This window comes from Haemaphysalis longicornis, unplaced genomic scaffold (genome assembly GCF_048455015.1).
Source record: "Haemaphysalis longicornis isolate Haplotype H1 unplaced genomic scaffold, Haemaphysalis longicornis Haplotype H1 scaffold_8, whole genome shotgun sequence".
Taxonomy (NCBI): Eukaryota; Metazoa; Arthropoda; class Arachnida; order Ixodida; family Ixodidae; genus Haemaphysalis; species Haemaphysalis longicornis.
The window spans coordinates 166,846,344-166,865,359 of NW_027526445.1; the positions used below are offsets into that span (position 1 = coordinate 166,846,344).

The following is a 19,016-nucleotide window of genomic DNA, read 5'->3' on the forward strand; positions in this document are numbered from 1 at the left end:
ACAAGCAGATGCACGAGAGGAAAGCTTCTCCGATAAGACACTGTCAGCACAGGCCCTTTCCAGTACCCCCCATGATAAACAAGCTGTAGTTTTAAAACGAAGCTTTCTCTAAAATATTGCATGCATGAAAATTTTTGCAACCGTGCAATTCTCATGATATACCAAGTGCACTTTCCAGGAGAATTTAACTAGTGTGAACAGTTATGTGGATAATCAAGTTGTACTCCAAAACAAAGATTTTTTTTTTGACATATGTGCAATGAAGCTTTTCGAAAGAGCGCAACTCCCACGGTATGCACCAAGTGCACTTTCAGGGAAAATCTTTCCCAACATAGGAAACACATCATTTCAAGTGTGCAAAGGCTCGTAGATCTTGTGTTGCAAAACAGATTTTTGACAAATGTCACAGACATTAGGTTTTTGCTCGGTGTAATCGTTCCCGACTAACAGAATGGCCTTTATGAAAAAGCTCTTCTGACAGAAGCTCCACACTAGCCCTTATTGCCAGTGTATAATCTTTCATGCTTAACCACATGCGTTCACGCATGTGTCTTGTTGCCAGAGTGCATTATTTCATGGCTAACCAGGTGGGCTTTTTTACCAAAGCTCTTCCCACAGCTGCTGCAAAGGCATTTGTGAAAGAATGCAATCTTTCATGAATAACAAGGTTGCTGCTACAAGCAAACCCCTTTTGGCAGATATAAATGCACACACCCTCTTGCCGGGGTGATGTCCTTGGTGCCTAACCAGGTTCCGCCTTGCAGTGAAGCTCTTCTCGCAGATGCCACACACGTAGGGCCTATCACCAGAGAGGCTCTTTCATCATCATCATCATTGTCATTTATTGTACCCTTAAAGGCCCCTTGCAGGGAATTGCATAAGGGGTGGGGGCAAAACAATAGTACACACATAAGAAGAATACACAGTAATACAGACAACATTTTGGACATACATACGAATAAAGAAAGTAAAGACGTACAGGCATGAGAAGTTTTTGCGTTAGTAAAGATCACTGCAGTTGACAACCTCAAAAAAAGAGAAGAAAATAGAAAGAGAGAGGGAGGGAGAGAAAGGAGCTGTTCTAAGAAGCTATCCGTTTCCTAGTCCGCCGCACAAAGCAAAAAAGAGCGATGAACTCACTGGGGGCATGAACTGTCTGACATTTGAAACGCGTACCAGCGCCCTACGAACCAGGAGCCAGCAGGGCGCCGACCTGTCAGCCTGCGTACTCACACGGTCACAAGCCTTTGGCGTCGATGGCCCATCTAATCTTCCCCTAAGAAGATCCATGCTACAATGGGCGAAGCACCCAGAGTGGTGTTCCCCACTCCTTGCGCTGAGTGCCCCAAAATCTCCCCGAGAGGACAAGGCAGTGCAAGAATGATGTCCGCAGACAGAACAAATAACGCAGCCCCTGTCTCTGAACAATGCGAGGCGGCAGACCAAGAAGCTGACCTTGCCGGAACTTCCACCTTCGAAAAAGAGACAAACTGGAGGAAGCGCCTTTCCGTTGAGTCAAGGTATCTACAGCGACACCCAGGGAGCCACAATGGCTTGCAAGGGACTCTCCAGTCTGTGTAAACACATGGGCTGCGTTCCGCACAGAAGGGTTTCGTGGAAGGCCAGCAGCGGCGAAAAGTTGTCAGGTGACGCTGCAATGTAAGCCGTGTCATCTCTGAAGAAGAAGCCGAGCCGGCTTCGAAACGTCGGGTCAGGTTTTGTACTATTGGTTGGGGTGTAATTATATTTAACAGACATGTAAAGAAGCAAACGAGAAGCAAAAACAATTGGAAAGGACGCTAAAATTACACGTAAACAAAGAAACGAGAAACACAATATCACAGGTTAATTTAGGATATAGGAGCTAGTTAGTAAGTTGCGGAATGTTGAAGGGTTTTGCTTGGCAACGACGGATTCTGGGAGGGAGTACCATTGTTCTATTGCTACGGGAAGGGAAGATTTGTTGAAAGCGTTAGTGCAACCATGAACTGTTTGAATGCTCAAAGAATTGAAGCCGCGACGTGATGAGTGCACGGGTGGAAATAAAAGTGTAAAACAAAGGTCACGGAAGTTATAATACAATTTATTGAATAGGTTTTGCAGCGAAATTTTGCGTCTTGATGCTAAGAGGGGCAGTCCAGTAGATGCTTTTAAGTTGGTAACACTCATAGTGTTGTCATATTTGGATGAGATGAAACGGGTGGTGTGGTTTTGAACAGTTTCTAATATGTCAACCAGGTACGTTTTGTGCGGGTTCTAAATGAAGGAGGCATATTCCAATTTGGTGCGGATGAAAATTTCACATGCTATTTTGTGGATAGATGGAGGGGACAGGTATTTTCAGGGACTTTGACGAGTCGGCTGTTAGTTTTAGAATGTGGTTCGACCAGTTTAGTTTGTTAGTGATAGTAACGTCAAGGTAGCGGTAGCTATCGACCTCAGATAGATTAACTGTGTCTAAAGTGTATGGGAATGTAGTTATGGAGCACTTCCAGGTAAGATGCATGAACTTACATTTCCTAACATTTAGATTCATCATCCAGCGTGAGCACCATTAGCCTATTGAGGTGAAGTCGTTTTGGAAAATGGATTGGCCGTCGCTGGTTGTGACAAGACGGTAAATTACACAATCATCGACGAAAAGATGGATTGAAGATAAAATGCCAGTTGGGAGGTCGTTTATAAGTATAAGGAAAAGAAGTTGACTGAGTACAGATCCCTGAGGAACACCGGATATTACTTTCATAGTTTCTAAGCAGCTATCTCCAACACAAGTGAAGTGAACACGATCTGTTAGGAAACAGGTAATCCATGACAGGATTAGCGGGTCGAGATGAAGACACGAAAGTTTTGACACTCATCAATTATGGGGGACGCAGTTAAAGGCCTTTGAAAAATCTAAGTAAACTACGTCTGTCTGAAATGAAGAATCTAAGTTTAGGTGAAGGTTTATTGTGAATTCGAAATTCATGGGTAATGAGGTTGCCTTTTTAGTAGTAAAGATCTTCTCACAGACGCTACCTCTTATCAGAGTGCACACTTCTACGACTAACCAGGTCGCTCTATGTAAAAAAACGCTCCTCGCAGACTCAGCACTGGTGAGGGCTCTCACCAGAGTGCGATCTTCCATGCCTAATCAGTTGGCTGCTCCACGTAAAGCTCTTGTCACAGATGCCACACACGTAGCGCTTCTCACCAGAGTGAATCCTTCCGTGAGCAACTAGGTCTGCTTTTCTGTCAAAGCTCTTCTCACAGGTGCCACACGCGTACGGCTCTTTGGCGGAGTGCACCCTTTCGTGTTTGACCAGGCAGCCCTTAGTGGTGAACCTCTCCTCACAGACGCTGCACCTGTAAGGTTTCTCACCAACGTGAGACCTTCCGTGCTTCACCAGTTGGGCTCTCCAAGTGAAGCTCATCTGACAGGTGCCACACACATAGGGCCTCTCGCCAGAGTGCATCCTTTCATGAGCAACCAGGTTAGATTTTCTAGCAAACCTCTTCGCACAGGTGCTACACACGTACGGCTTTTCGGCAGAGTGCACCCTTTCGTGTGTGACCACGTCATTCTGAGTGCTAAACCTCTCTTCACACACCCTACACTTGTAAGACCTCTCACCCAAGTGCAACCTTCCATGCTTAACCAGTTGGGCTCTCCAAGTAAAGCTCATCTGACAAGTGCCACACACGTAGGGCCGCTCACCAGAGTGCATTCTTTTGTGAACAACAAGGCTGTATTTTTCACTAAACGTCTTCTCACAGACGCTGCACTGGTAAGGCCTCTCGCCAGAGTGCAAACTTTCATGCCTAATGAGTTGGCTCCTCCAAGCAAAGCGTTTCCCACAGGTGCTGCACACGTGGGGCAGGTTGCCAGAGTGAAATCTTTGATGAGCATTGAGGTTGGATTTGTGAGTGAAGGTCTTGTCACAAATGGTGCACACGTAGGGCCTCGTGACAGAGTGCCCTCGCAAGTGGGCGCCCAGACTGTGTTCTCCATAGAACGCTATTTTGCAAACAGGGCAGATGTGGGGCGCCTTATTACTGGCACGCACTTTCACACAGGTGCTGCGGTTTAGGGGCTGCGGACAGGACTCGCAGGAACAATGCTTCGCTCTAAACTGGACTGCTTTGCTGCCATTGGAGAAGCTGAAAGTAGACAAAATGAGACACAAGTTTAGTTGCACAAGAATAATGGTGGACAGGAGGTATAAATGATACTGTTCTTGACCAAGCAAAACACTTCTGTGTACAAAAAATGTGGTGTTCATGTACACAGTGCACACCACAGCGAGGTCCAAGGTACCTGCTAAACTGAGTTGGATAGCTTTTGCCATAGCATTCCTTGCCAAAATGTCCTGTATGAGTGACAAGGTTAAAAAAGCGTGGCAGTGGATCCCCTATGTAAAGATCACATTGCAAATCAAGTGTTTTAGATGTTTACCAAACAGAGGTAAACTCCAATTGAGCCATTAAAAACACTTGCCTGTAAAATGCAATTAATCTACCTAAATGCATACAGCTTCTTAAATATATGGCCACATACAAATATATTAGGAGCCAATATATTGGTAAAATGTTCTTTGAAGGGAGATTCCAAATTGGGTGTTAACTCATGCACAAAACGTAACGAAAGCTTGTCTAGCTTATAGAAATGGCAGCACTAACATTAGCATCTGCTCATCCTTCGTGACTAGCAGCATAAACTAGCATACACATGCAGAACTTGGCACAAGACAACTTCGGTAAAGTTGTAAAGTAAAGTAGTTTGGTAAAGTACCTCGACCAAAATACATTTAACTGTTAGTCTGCTCAGAAGGAGAAGCTTAGTCTCTCAGACTCGCAGCAGGATACCTAGAACAATGCAGAATATTTGGGTAGTCAAGGTGTTGAGCGAGATAAAGCCAGGCCTTTAAAAACGACACTCAATTCATAATTAGGTAGAAACTTGTGATAAGAGTGACCGCATATGTACAAGTGCAATGGCCCAAATAAGTCTGTCAAGATATTAGTGAAGAAAAGGAACATAACATTTTTATTTGCACAGGCGGTTCACCATCAACTAAGCTTCTTGCAACAGACTTCTTGTGCTGAGCAAAATGAACCCCAGTTTCAGGGTATGTCCTCCACATGGTTCATGTTCTACGAGCAACAGCATCGCCATTTAACCCACCCTTGGTTGTTGGAATGCGAGTGGCAGGAGCATCTGCAAGGGCCGGCCTTCGCCGCAGTCTCTGTGTGAAGTCCCGAAGGAGGGCATTTCTTCGTGGCACCAAATTGAGTACTGTCCACCTCCCAAACTGAAAAAAAAATTAAAGGTCAGAGCCGCTAAAGGCAACAAGTGTTATAGAACCTTTCGAGAGGCTCCTTACTTCAATGCACCACACGTGTTTGCCTCCAAGACAGACGGCGAGGCTGGGGAATCATCAGAATTTGGGGAGAAAATACAGTGGAATCTCGTTGATACGATTCGACATATTACGTTTTTCGGCACAATACGTTTTATTATTTCGTCACCGGCCGTCGTCCCTTAGAAGTAATGCATTTTTGTGCGTTTATTACGATCACATTTTTGCCGAAAATTGGATAATACGATCGCGAAAGCGAATCTCGACCGAGATTTTCAGCAATCTTACGTTTATTCTTTGGTATACTCGCTCAAACCGTATTCCAACAAGCCAAGACCTGCACGTTGCGGAGACGCCCAGGGAGTGAAAGCGCTGGTTTTTCTGCAAGAACATGACTACAACGCACGGCTGTTCCGTGCAAGGCTGACGATAAGTTAGGCGATGCACCCCTCCATGAAGAAAATCGTATCATATTCAAAGAAGAAGGCGTTCAATGCTCGCAGCAGGGGCAACTTCCCATCCCGACTTCTCCATGGACTGTGCTTCCCGCGCAGTGCTTTGTTCTCTTTTTGACTTGTTGCTATGCACTGCCATGTTTCCAGGCTTGTGACAACGTCAAAGAAATTCTAAGCGCAAGTGGAAATTGCACGCCAATTCAAAGGGAACCCAAAGAGGAAGCGTGTGGGTTGCAGAATATTCATCGAATGCCATTAAATCGAACGCCACTTCATAGAAGCCGCTTGATTGAACACTGTTTCATTGAACGCCGTTTAATAGAAGGACATTTCATCGAATTTGGTCGTACACAATAGAGCAAAGCCTTTAGGGCGCATGGACAGCAATAAATGAGATTGTTAATATTTTGCGCGCTTCTATCTTCATGCCAATCGTTTTGGTACGACCATTTTAATGCGTAAGAAACCGCTGATTTGTTTCATTGAAGCATGGGACCAAGCACTTTGGCATGTAGCTAAGCTTTCATGAGTTCGCTAGATACTGGCATCTACATAAGTGTCTCAGCCTCAGCAAGCAACGCCAATTTTTCCGCCTCCGTCCGACAATTCTGCAGTTTGACCTTCCTGGCATACCATAGAATTTGACCGAACGTCAATAGACTACAGTTACTGCGCGTATTGCTAAAATCTTGCTGGCTGGCAGGCGTTTGAAGAGCTGAAGAAGGAGTTTCCGCCAGCCGTCTCGGAGCTGGTATGCTGGTTTGAAAATAATTACGTATGGGAAAGCCACCCCAGCTGCCCGGTGAACTGGCGATCCGTGTGCCACCTCGGTTTCTGCCTGCCTTCTGGTTTGTTCAGCACTCAGCAGAACAAGGGTTACCGTGAAAAAATATATCTGCAGAAAGTTGACACTGCAGGTCTTCAAAGGCTGTTGAAATCTGACATCCCGGCATCGGGCGGTTCCTCTGCCGCCTGCAACACGAAGAAAAAGCTACGGACAGCCGGCTGACAGCACTTTTGCGTAGCCAGCAGCCGCCTAAGCAGAGGAAGGCTGTGCTAGACGAGAAGAGGCCCTCGGGCGCATCTCGAACCACCGGAGAAACATGCAAGTAAAGGATGTTTTGAGGGAAAATGCTGAGTAATAAAAGCAGTTACTGCGTTTTCGTACATTGTCATGCCATTAAGCATTACAGTTACAGATACAGCTCATGTCGTCCTTGCAAAATAAACTTTTTGATTTATGCCAGTCGGTCGATAAATTTTAGTGCGTCCTGAAAATGTCTATCTACTGGCGATTTGTGCGATCAATTACTTTGTATAAACACAGTTACAGAAAACCGAAAGAAAGGCAATAACCAACTTCAGTAATCACAACAGAAAAGGCACCATCACCCGGGGCAACTTCAACTCATTGCATGCTGCCTATATAATCGTCACGGGAGGCGGCAGTGACAAAGACTCGTGCTTAAAAAGTGAGCTGTTTTTTACACGACGCTAAATTATAAAGCTTTCATGCTTCTCTTTGTGACGAGAAAACTTGAACTTTTCTAGCAGCAGTAGTAATCGTGACCACAGCTTCCGAACAGCATTCGATAAAACGTGCGACGTCAATTCGATGAAACAACGTTCGATGAAACGGTTTCTATGAAACGGACATGCCTTCGATGAAACGGCGTTCGATGAACTGTCAATCGACCAGATTTAGGGAAAATCCCCAAGGTGGAGTAAGTTTCTATGAACGAAAGCTTGGCTGCATTCAGGTGGATGTCAAACTTTCCTTCATAGATGATCGAATCGTCACGTACCCGAATTGTGTAGATTTGGCAAGCCAACTCGCTTTGCCATTGTCAATGTTCAACACTATTGTCAGTCAGCAAGAGTAACTTCTAAAGAAGCTACAAGTTTTTGAATGTGGTGTAAAACAAACGTGATGTGCGGAGCATGAGTAAAATGAAAAAATCTTGCTTACATGGTTCAAGGAAGTTATAGAGCGACAGGAGTGAACTTCGACGGGTCACTCCTACGCGAAACAGTTGACAACATCGCGCTCTCCTTGGGTTTTCAAAACTTTCCAGCATCCGGAGGCTGCCTTCACCAGTTTACGGCACGATACGGATTGTCGTACAAGGCAATGTCTGCCAAAGCAACAAATACCGGCAGCTTCTTGTTGTACGTTTTAGAATAATTTACTCCTAGGCATTTGAAAGAAGAGAGGGTAGCACAAATTGAGCAGATACCTCAATGTTGCTCCATAAAAGTGAATTGCTGAAAGAGCATGCATATTTTCCTTCTTTGTAAACCCATTTGGATAATACGATTTTCAGATATTATATTTCATTTTTCGGTTCCCGTATCAACAAGATTAGTAAAGAGATGCTGTGGATGTCATTTCTGAATAATACTCAACTGGTAATAGGTTCACAAAATTCTGTGCCTACGTGAGTTCCGACTCTTAGTAAGGTCACAATTTGCTCATTTTTTCTTCATAATTTGTGATGTATACTGTTTGTACTATTAGATCTGAAATTATTCGATCAAATCACTATTTACTTTGAATTCGCTTCGAACCTCAAATTCACTATTTGACCATCCCTAAATATTATGTACACCTCCTCACAGCAGGCGCAACATAGGTATTTTTTTTTCACTGTTGTGGGTCTTAGTGTTTACTTCTATTGTGTTAGTCTATGTTATTATGTTTGAGCGTGTACCACTGTTATAGCTGATATAGGTATTATATTCGTAGTATGTGCTACGCTATGCATAAATTTTCAACATTAAAAGACCATATGCTACATCATTCATTCTTGCATTCTTTTCAACAGGAAGTAGTTACACAAGCCGCAGCCAGCTGGCACAGTGGCTGCAGCTTAGTTTATTGTTGCAATATCAAATAAACTGTGAAACAAGTTGACGCTTTTAAACAGCGAAACTGTTTAGCAAATCGTAGTTTTTCATGTCCGCAGTTAAAAGTACCAAGAAATTGCCGAGCGCAGGCCTTGCAGGGACAGCCCTGCAGTTAGCAAAACCAAGAAAATGTACAGGGACCGGGCGGCCGTTGTATGGCACCACCGTCGCTTCAGCGAACAGCGCCACCCGTGGCGAACCGCTCGTCAGTGGAATGCGAGTGGCGGTCAGCGCAGCATAACTGTGCATGGCTTTCTGTCGTTTTTCTGCGGTGCGGCTTGCAAAGCGTACGTAACCCCACGTGCATTTTTCAGACCGGTAAATCTTGAGCGTGGATGGGACATTTACGAGGCATGCCATGTGTGTGATTTACGCCCATACTCAGTATTTACAAATAGCAGACGACGCTCAATGCGCCAAGCTGGAAGTTAAAGTTCGTTGCTTCATGCAATTTTTTTATGCCTGCTTGCAGTTTCGCGTATCGAGGAGTATACTGCAGCTAAATGCTCCCACAAAGCCGGTGTGTGCAACCGATCTAGGAATGCTGCGGCGCTGGCCTTGGGCAGTTGATGACGAAACAGCGTCGATGTCGTGCACAAGCGAAAGACAAAGTTGGGGGGTGTCTTCTAAGATTTACCTCGAAACAGAAATTGTGATGGACGACGCTTCCGTTACTTGATTACCTACGGCTGAAACGTGTTTAATTTCACAGAAATGCTCTTACTACAGTCATCGGGAATCATTGATAGAATAAATACCGCATGATAGTAGAACGTTATTGCTTGTCGTGGAGAAGCATTGCTTTAGAACAATTGCAATGGTTGCTGGCTAGTTGGTAAATGGTTTTTCAAAAACCAATTCCTGCGTGGCTGAAGGACTTAAGACAGGAGGTTGCCCGAAACCTGTACTCAGTTTTACCAGTTTTACAACTGAATGCTGCGGTCGGTTTACAAGCTGCCACCTACGCTTGAAAAATCATGCACACCTTCGTCTAACGACGATGAGGGTTTATCGCAATGCTCTATCGTATGGGTTTCCTTGGTTGCCTTCTGGATTTAAACGTTGACTAGTTGAGCGTCGAATTCGACCAGCACGCAGTTTGGTCTTTTGATCGCAGCGTCTTTGACTTTGACCATTTCCCATTCGATTCCGCAGAAAGAAAGCTTTGCGTTCAACCATCATAATCATTAGACGGAGGGCTAGATAATTTTGCTGTTTAATTTTGAACTTTTATGCCCCCCTCTCCAAATCTTAGCTTTGTCCAGCGTGTCGGAAATGTGTCTGTGCTGGAGGACTCGGGCTGATGAACCCGTATTTGAGGCAACTAATCGCGCCTGTTTGGTGTCTTCACCAGGCATTACACGATTTTTTTAGGTACTCTGTAAAGAATACTTAAGCATTAAAAAACACCGGCTGACGTTAACGCTGCCACATTTTTTAACTATCGGTGCCAGCCTTTATTCTACGCAGGGGGTAAAACGGGAATGGGAGGAGGGATGGTTTGTAGCTTGGGCTGTTGAGTTGGTGAATAACTTTGGCTCTTGATAAAATGACCACCACAAATGTGGGATTTACAGTTCGGCTTTCAGGCTCCCATGCTGTCACAGTGTCGCTCACCAAAACCGAAGGCACAAGGCTCACTGTTACAGAAAGTGTGAACTACCGCAACATTTCTACGGCTACACGGTCATCCATCTCGTATGCAGGTGCCTTTCTATATAAAGCACACGTATCGAGGTATTCCAGCGCTAAGGCTGGCGTGGAAACCATAGTCACTGAAACCAGTGAAGATAATTTAAAGAGGTAGAAATGAATAATAATATTGCTAATAGTTTTATTCCGACTCAGATCGCGCGCAGCCAGGCGGAGAGCGCTGCAAAAAGCGCTCGTGTCAATGTAGCCCATTCCCAATCTTGCAAGCATCCAATACGTTTGCGTAGCCGTTAGTGCATTTAAGAAGAAAATAATACTACTAATAGTAGTTTTATTCGTACTCAGAACGGGTGTAGCCAAGCGCAGATCGCTGCAAAAAGCGCTTATGCCATTGCAGCCGATACCCAACTTTAGAAGCGTCCGACAAATTTACGTAGTCATTACTGCATCTAAGAACCCAACACATCTGTCTAGACTTTGTTTCACCACACATATACGCTCACAACACCACCAAAACATTCAGAGCACCAAAGCAAACACGACAAAAACAACGAGAGGCTGTGTAGTCCTATGCACCGGCTCATTCCACTGACGAGGGGAGCGCCGAGTGGTGGCGCCACCCGTCCAGCTGCCCGGTCCCTATAGCGTTCGTACGTGAATGTCTCACGACGACCGCCCAGCCTCCCCTGAGCACATTTGTCAAGCCAAGAAAACCCACTTAGAAGGATTGGCCAAGGTTGCGGCGAGCGCCCGGCAGTTAAAAAACCAAGAAAGGGCTGAGTTCTCGTCTGTGCATGCCTCGCGTCGACTTCCCAGCATCCCCAACGCACATTTGTCAAGCCAAGCATGCTGAGATTAGTTAAGATTGGTAAAAAAAAATTAGCAGTGGCTTATCTTGGCTATTCCAAGGTATACGTAGCGTAAGCTAAGGTTCAGCTGGTTATTCTTAGGTTTCCTGGTTGTCTAGCTGAGCCTGATTATGGTTACTGCTGCTAAAACGATCTCCAATCCAATCCAGTACAGTCCAGTTCAATCCAATCCGATCCAGTCAAGTCCAGTCACTGCTCCTCGCGCATGCGCAGCACGGCTCTCCAGGAGCCACGCGAAACGGCTATGAAGCGGCTCCGGTGCAGCGTCAGACTTGGCTACTGCGCAACGGAGGCGCACAGCTAGGCACACGCTGGCACCAGTGCGTCTGCCGCGGCTATGACGTCACTCTTCTGGAATGCGCAGACCGGCGAATGTGTTGGATTTCAATCCAACACAATCCAATTTAATCCAATCAAATCCAAGCCAATCCGATCCGATCCAAACCAATCCAATGCTCCTCGTGCTTGCGCAGAACGGCCCTTCACGGCCCACACGAAACTGTTCTACCTCGGCCAGTGTAGCTTACGCTATAAAAAGAAAAGAAAAAAAAACTTCAGCGGTTGCCGTAATCGTGGGAACACTTGCTTGGAATGAGAAAGTCATGTCATAGCATACGCCCCTCCAAGGTGATGTCCAATGATTATCACTTCTAAAGAAATGAAGGAAGCTCACACTAATGTTAGGGTGGCTAGAATGGCTAATGCACAAGAATTGAAAGTAGCGAAGCTGTACGCAGTCTTCACGACCATCTGAACATGACACAACATTGGCTGGTTACGTTCTCAGAAGAAAGCACCGCATGGTCGGCACAGATGTGCCGAAAAATGCAAATTTAAAACCGTTATTGTAAACTGTAGAAACAACATTTTCCCGAAATACTTCGGATTTAGTACCTATATTTGAGGAATGCTAACAACACATAAAATAAAAAAAGACGACTTCATATTCTTTTCACGATGCCTTTAAGCACACTGCCTAGCTCTGTACATGTTTCCACTGTTGGTTTCTTTCCCTTTTATCCCATCAAAAATTTTTACTTCGAACTTTCTCACGAGTTTACGATGGCACAGTTGGTGCCCTAGAAAAATGAGGCGCGCCTGTGTCTGTGCACGAAAATGCATGGAACGACAGAATTAATTGCAATATTGCTACCTCACCTTATTATTTTTAAGGGTAATTGACAAAACTCAATGAACATAAGAGAGCTAACATTTTTACGAAGCTTTTCCACACAGAAAGAGAAACAAAGTATATGATGTTTTCCAAGTTTCCGGCTCAAATGAATTGGCAGCCCAAAACCCTCACATAGCAAAAGCACACAGCAATATACAGATGGCAAAGCCTTGTAGGCCTGTTGAAAGCCTTTAGTACTGGCAAGCAGTAGGCTGTTACTTTTACTGACAACGAAAAAAAATTGTGTGGCAACCCAAAGGTTAGACGTACGTTTGCAACAAAATTTAGAAAAACCAAGAATCCTTTATTTTTTGGTGAAAGCATGAGCCCGATCCTTTGTGGACTGAATGAAATGAAGCCTTTGCAACGCCATCACATCAGCTTACCCATTAGCATGCATGTGGTTGGGGTTTACTGACAGACCTTGTTTTAACATGCCATGTGATAGAAGCACCACACTTTGTGGAACATAAATGACGTTCATCAAGGAATATCCGCACTGCATCAGAATATCATCACAAATGCGAACAGAAGAAAGGAACCTTGCAAAACATAATTTGCGAAAATGCACTTGACAGGAATTCGTTTCTTTTTTTTTTTTGGTTGCCTCCACCGTTTCCCACTCGAATGCAGATGCGAGAAGAAACGATCCTGAATTCTGACCTGGAAATTCCTCCTGTGTCTGGGAGCCTGTGCTGACGAGTGACACCAGGGCACACTGCGTTCCTGGAGAGAAAATCCAAATTCAGTAATGCGTGCGGACTGGCATTTAGGTAGGATGGGGGGGGCGGTACCTTTGGCGCAAGCGGTGACGGCAGCCTGCGTCTTTCGGCTGCACGCTGCATCCGTAGACATTGGCACGACGAGCCGTGCAGCACTGACCCTGTCGCACGTGACATGCTCGCTGCTCATGCTGCAGTGCCTTCTGAAAGCAAAAGACACAACCACCAGTTCAATTTCGACAATCACGCTCAACACCAAGAGCAGTAAGATTGTCACAAGATTTATGTCGAGGGAGAAAATAACGTAAAAACGGTTAAGACAACCAGACGTGCGCTCTGCAAACAGGTATATGGTTAAGCAAGGTAGCTTCTTTGTCATGAAAAACAACTTGCAGACCATGCATGCATTTTTCAGTCTTCCTGCACTAGGTGAGATTGCAGGAGCTACCACGCTATCGCTTCATGTGTACCATAAATGTTTCACTGTTGCAAGTTTCTCTCAGGCTTAAGTACTACAATCTTTTTTTTGTTGAAACGGCACAAACACCTGAAAATCCAACTGATTAGAGTGATTAGAGGAAGTTCAGCTTTGGAGTAATAAAGTGCCTTTCACAGACACTGTTTTGTTAAAAGAAGTCCATAAGCTTTTTAGAACCATTCATATGCTACTATTCATTGTTATTGTGTACTTGGGTGTACACAAGCAACGCTGGCAGTGATCTGCCAATTGTCCTCCACCAAGTGCAGTGCTTGGTGGAGCCTGATTAAGGAGGTCAATTCAGGTAGTCAGACATGTCTAAATTGTCTTGAATGCAGACCTGTGTGGATTGCGGTTGTGCCGTATATTCATGACCTACCCCACTGCCTCAATTAGGTGGCAAGAAAATGCGGCATTCAAGTTGTCTTTTCAGCGCCAGCCAAGCTTGTATGCATGTGCAACGTGGTGAATAAAGGAGCTGCAAATGTCAGCTGCACAGGCAAGCACACCCCACATTTTATAAGACGTTTAATGAAAGGCGAATGGAATTCGATTGGCCAAACCTCATTAAACCTCATTTCAGATGTAGTGTTACTGTGTTGTACAGGACCCCACTATCACGTGGCAAATGCCACGTCGGCCAGACCAGCCACTGCATTAGAGAGAAATTGCGAGAGCGTCGTGCTGCTGTAAAGTCAATGGCAGGGGCAGGACATCTGGTGGATCGCTTACGGCCATGTTTCAACTTTCAGGGTATGCACATTCTGCGCAGCTTCAAGACGCAACAAGCGAGATATTCGAGGCCTCTTGCGTGTCAAACTGACAATGCACGAGCACCTTTTCTCGGGGTATTCTCGCAATGAAAAAAGGGAATCTGAACTTGCAATCAAACTCCGCACAAAAAAGCTGCCTTTTGTGTCTGTTTTACCTTTTCCGTGCAATTATACGTTTGATGCTCTTTGTTTGTTAAAAAACTCCCACTTCACTGGTTAAGCAGGGTAGCTCCCTAATTATGAATAAGAAATCATATGGCTAGGATTGCAGAAGCTAGCACACTATCACTCTGCGTGTGTTATCAGTGTTTTGCTGTTCCCAAGTTTCTGTAGGCGTAAGTTCCACAAGCTTTTATTGTTGTTGCTGAAACGGCACAAACACACAAAACTCCATCTCATTAAAAAGACAGCATTGTCGGATTAAGAAAAACTCTGTTTAACACATATCTCACATCTTCCCCCCCTCCTCCCCCTCCCTCAAAAAAAAAAAAGAAAAAAAAAAAACGAAGGCCCATCAACTTTTTTATTTATTAGAAAAACTCTCATCACTACCAATAAAAGTTACATAGGCCAGCTGCCTATCTGGCTTTATGTCTTCTTATCCCAAACCCCCCTTCCCCTGCTCACGCACACATCTCACAGATGTATTTTCAGGGAGGATCACAGGGAGGCTAATCTGCGCCAGGGGAAGGGGTAAAATACCCCTTCAGTTGTATCATAGCCTCCTTTATACTTTCTGTTGTATACAAGAGCAGAACGAACTTCTAGAGTTCGTTCACACATGCCTCCCTCCCCACAGGCATACCGCAAGGCGCTAGACACGAGGAACACGACGATTGAAGACAGACCTTTGAGGGAGCAGTTGTAGAGCCTTGTTCTAAACGTAGCTCACGACATCCCCGGGGAGTTCTGACACGCAGACAAAAGGACAGAACAGGGAGGAAACTACAGCTGCTGGTTCCCAGTAGTAGCCGGACGCAGTTTTGACCACGATCGAATGTTTTGACACGTTGGTTTTGTGAATTCGCGGTTGGAGCAGTTGCGGTTCTGCGAAGCAGCAATCAGGTGGGTTACCAGAGTTACTTGGTCTCTTTTTTTTGCCTGCTCAAAGCAGCTCTGAGCAGCTCCAAGCAGCTCCGTATTTTATTTGCCCATAGAACATCTATGGCGGGAGCCGCGGGAGCAGCTTGGGGCTGCTTGGAACTGCTCAGAGCTGCTCTGAGCAGGCAAAAAAAAGAGACCTACTCTATGCCGGTCTCCTCCTAGCGGTCGCTTCTGCCAACGGAGGATTCGGCGCTGGCTGCCAGCATCGTTTTTAGATTCCCTGTTCTGTGGCCATATGTTTGTGTCGTGTAGAGTAGAAAGCACCGCGCCATAGAGGAAGGTCTGTCTTCAATCGTCGTGTCTTAATTGCGCCTTGCGGTATGCTTGTGTGAACATACAACTGAAGGGGTGTATTTCGCTTCCTTCCCTGGCGCACATCAGCCTCCCCGGGATCCTTAGTGAAAAGACATCTTCTGTGAGATGTGTGCTTGTACGTGCGCGGGGGAGGGGGGGTCGCGTGGTGCGCGACTCCGACGTCCAACCAACTTCCACATGGCGTGTGCCAAGAAATAAGCACGCGATGGAGTTCACTGCTGGCCATAATAAGGTTATTTCGCACTTGAGACACTCAGGTGCGAACGAGAACTTGAGACAACTGCTGTGCACATGTGCCGCCTGAAAGGGCATAGGACAGGGTTCGATTTGATCACATCTTTTTGGTGTGTAACAAGTAGCAAGAAGCCTCGCTTGAAGTTTGTTCTTGTAGAAATATTTGTTCATTAGCGATTCAAAAACATACCACCGCAAACAAACGTGATACCAATCAAAAACTGGTGAAATGAGCGAAATTTCCTCGTTTCTTTGTTTTTTGTTCCTTGTGTTCGCCGTAGCAGACGACGCCAGAGCTTTCTCGTGCATTCGAACCGAAAGAGACCAATCGCGAAGCGGGCGCGGTGACGTCACCGACTCAACTGTAATCCCATTGGCCAGCGGCGTTCTCGACGCTTCTGGGCGCGTCGAGAAAAGCGCGCGAACGGTATAAATGCCGCGCCGCGGCCGAGCGCAGCAGATTTTCTGATCCAAAACAGAAAGCTATTCATACAGAACGCAAGTTCGACAACCAAGCAATCATGCCAAGCAGAACGAAGAGTGACGTGCCGGCCATCGGCATCGACCTGGGCACCACGTATTCGTGCGTGGGTGTCTTCCAGCACGGCCGCGTCGAGATCATCGCCAACGACCAGGGCAACCGCACCACGCCCAGCTACGTGGCCTTCACCGACACGGAGCGGCTGGTCGGCGACGCGGCCAAGGCGCAGGCGGCCATGAACCCGGAGAACACGGTGTTCGACGCCAAGCGGCTGATCGGACGCCGCTTCGACGACCCCAAGATCCAGGCCGACCTGCGCCACTGGCCCTTCCGCGTGGAGGAGGAGGCGGGCAAGCCCAAGATCGGCGTCGAGTTCAAGGGCGAGCGGAAGCGCTTCAACCCGGAGGAGATCTCGGCCATGGTGCTGGCCAAGATGAAGGAGACGGCCGAGGCGTACCTGGGCGCGCAGGTGCGCGACGCGGTCATCACGGTGCCGGCCTACTTCAACGACTCGCAGCGGCAGGCCACCAAGGACGCCGGCGCCATCGCGGGCCTCAACGTGCTGCGCATCATCAACGAGCCGACGGCGGCCGCGCTGGCCTACGGGCTGGACAAGAACCTGCGCGGCGAGAGGAACGTGCTCATCTTTGACCTGGGCGGCGGCACCTTCGACGTGTCCGTGCTCACCATCGACGAGGGCTCCATGTTCGAGGTGCGCGCCACGGCCGGCGACACGCACCTGGGCGGCGAGGACTTCGACAGCCGCATGGTGGAGCACTTCGTGGCCGAGTTCCAGCGCAAGCACCGCAAGGACCTGCGCGCCAACCCGCGCGCGCTTCGGCGGCTGCGCACGGCCTGCGAGCGCGCCAAGCGGACCCTGTCCAGCTCGAGCGAGGCGAGCATCGAGATCGACGCGCTGTTCGAGGGCATCGACTTCTACAGCAAGCTGACGCGCGCCCGCTTCGAGGAGCTGTGCATGGACCTGTTCCGCAGCACGCTGGAGCCCGTGGAGCGCGCCCTGCGCGACGCCAAGATGGACAAGGCGCAGATCCACGACGTGGTGCTCGTGGGCGGCTCGACGCGGATCCCGCGCGTGCAGAAGATGCTGCGCGACTTCTTCGGCGGTAAGGAGCTCTCGATGGGCATCAACCCGGACGAGGCGGTGGCCTACGGCGCCGCGGTGCAAGCGGCCGTGCTGAGCGGCGACTCGAGCGACGCCATCCGCGACGTGCTGCTGGTGGACGTGGCGCCGCTGTCGCTGGGCATCGAGACCGCGGGCGGGGTCATGACCCGGCTGGTAGAGCGCAACTCGCGCATCCCGTGCAAGACGTCGCAGACGTTCACCACGTACGCCGACAACCAGCCCGCGGTCACCATCCAGGTGTTCGAGGGTGAGCGGGCCCTGACCCGGGACAACCATCTGCTGGGCACGTTCAACCTGAACGGCATCCCGCCGGCCCCGAGGGGCGTGCCCCAGATCGAGGTGACCTTCGACCTGGACGCCAATGGCATCCTGCAGGTGTCCGCGCGGGACTCGAGCACGGGCCGGCAGCAGAGCATCCGCATCACCAACGACAAGGGCCGGCTCTCTAAGGAGGAGATCGAGCGCATGCTGGCCGAGGCCGAGCGCTTCAAGCAGGAGGACGAGGCGCAGCGCCAGCGGGTGGCCGCCAGGAACGCGCTCGAGGCCTACGTGTACGGCGTGAAGCAGGCAGCTGAGGAGGCCCCCGCGGGCCGCCTGTCCCCTGACGAGAAGGAGGCCGTGCTGTCCAGGTGCCGGGACACCCTGTCCTGGATTGACGCCAACGGCCTGGCCGAGAAGGACGAGTACGAGCACCGGCTGCGGGAGCTCCAGCAGGCCTGCTCGCCCGCCATGAGCAAGCTCCACCAGCAGCAGGGGGGGCCGCAGAAGCACGCCGGCTCGGCGCCCTTCCAGTCGGGACCCACAGTAGAGGAAGTGGACTGAGAGCAGCCAGCCTAGTCATCATCAAGTAATTTATTCACTCACTGTAAAAATGTCATCGTCATCCATGTCCCTCGATTGTGTTGTCCGAATAAACAGCATTTTTTTTTTCTAATGTGCCCTGTCTGTTTCGCCTCTGGCGTGGGATATTTGAGGCCGTTGGGCTTCTCTTCCCGATCGGCGGCAAAAATCGTTTCCATTGTGTTGGCCACTGAGCGTAATGCGTGCCGAGGAACAGTGTTCAAGGTAAGTTATTAAACAATGCTGGTTGTATTGTGGCCATGGGTATAAGTGCGATCGGCCCTTGCAAATTATGCAAAACTGCTTAATGTTCTGCTGATTAATCTGCTATGAAAATATTCGTGTCCAAGGGAAGTATCTGTGCATGAGAAAACACAGGATTGACAAGAGATCAGTGTCCGGATGAATAAGAAGGCACTAAGACAAGTGCAGCAGATTTTTGGGTTGGTTGGAGCCACTATGATAGGTCTTATAATATATAGTTTGTCACAAAAATAAGCTGCACGAATTCAAACTGTATGCTCA

General features: G+C 47.7%; 2 protein-coding genes across 2 annotated transcripts; one reads left to right on the top strand and one right to left on the bottom strand.

Moving 5' to 3' along the window:
• Positions 1-405: 405 nt before the first annotated feature.
• On the bottom strand, positions 406-15,450 carry LOC144150241 (uncharacterized). Its single transcript, XM_077682095.1, has 5 exons — positions 15,222-15,450; positions 13,195-13,325; positions 13,064-13,126; positions 5,168-5,294; positions 406-4,143 (listed from the first exon to the last, which is right to left on the bottom strand). The coding sequence occupies exons 2-5, from the start codon at positions 13,310-13,312 to the stop codon at positions 3,090-3,092; spliced, it is 1,362 nt and encodes a 453-aa protein (XP_077538221.1). The 5' UTR covers positions 13,313-13,325; positions 15,222-15,450; the 3' UTR covers positions 406-3,089.
• A 704-nt stretch (positions 15,451-16,154) lies between these two features.
• Positions 16,155-18,565, top strand: LOC144148174 (heat shock protein 70 B2-like). Its single transcript, XM_077679755.1, has one exon. It carries the CDS (start codon positions 16,548-16,550, stop codon positions 18,471-18,473), a length of 1,926 nt encoding a protein of 641 aa, XP_077535881.1. The 5' UTR covers positions 16,155-16,547; the 3' UTR covers positions 18,474-18,565.
• Positions 18,566-19,016: the final 451 nt, after the last annotated feature.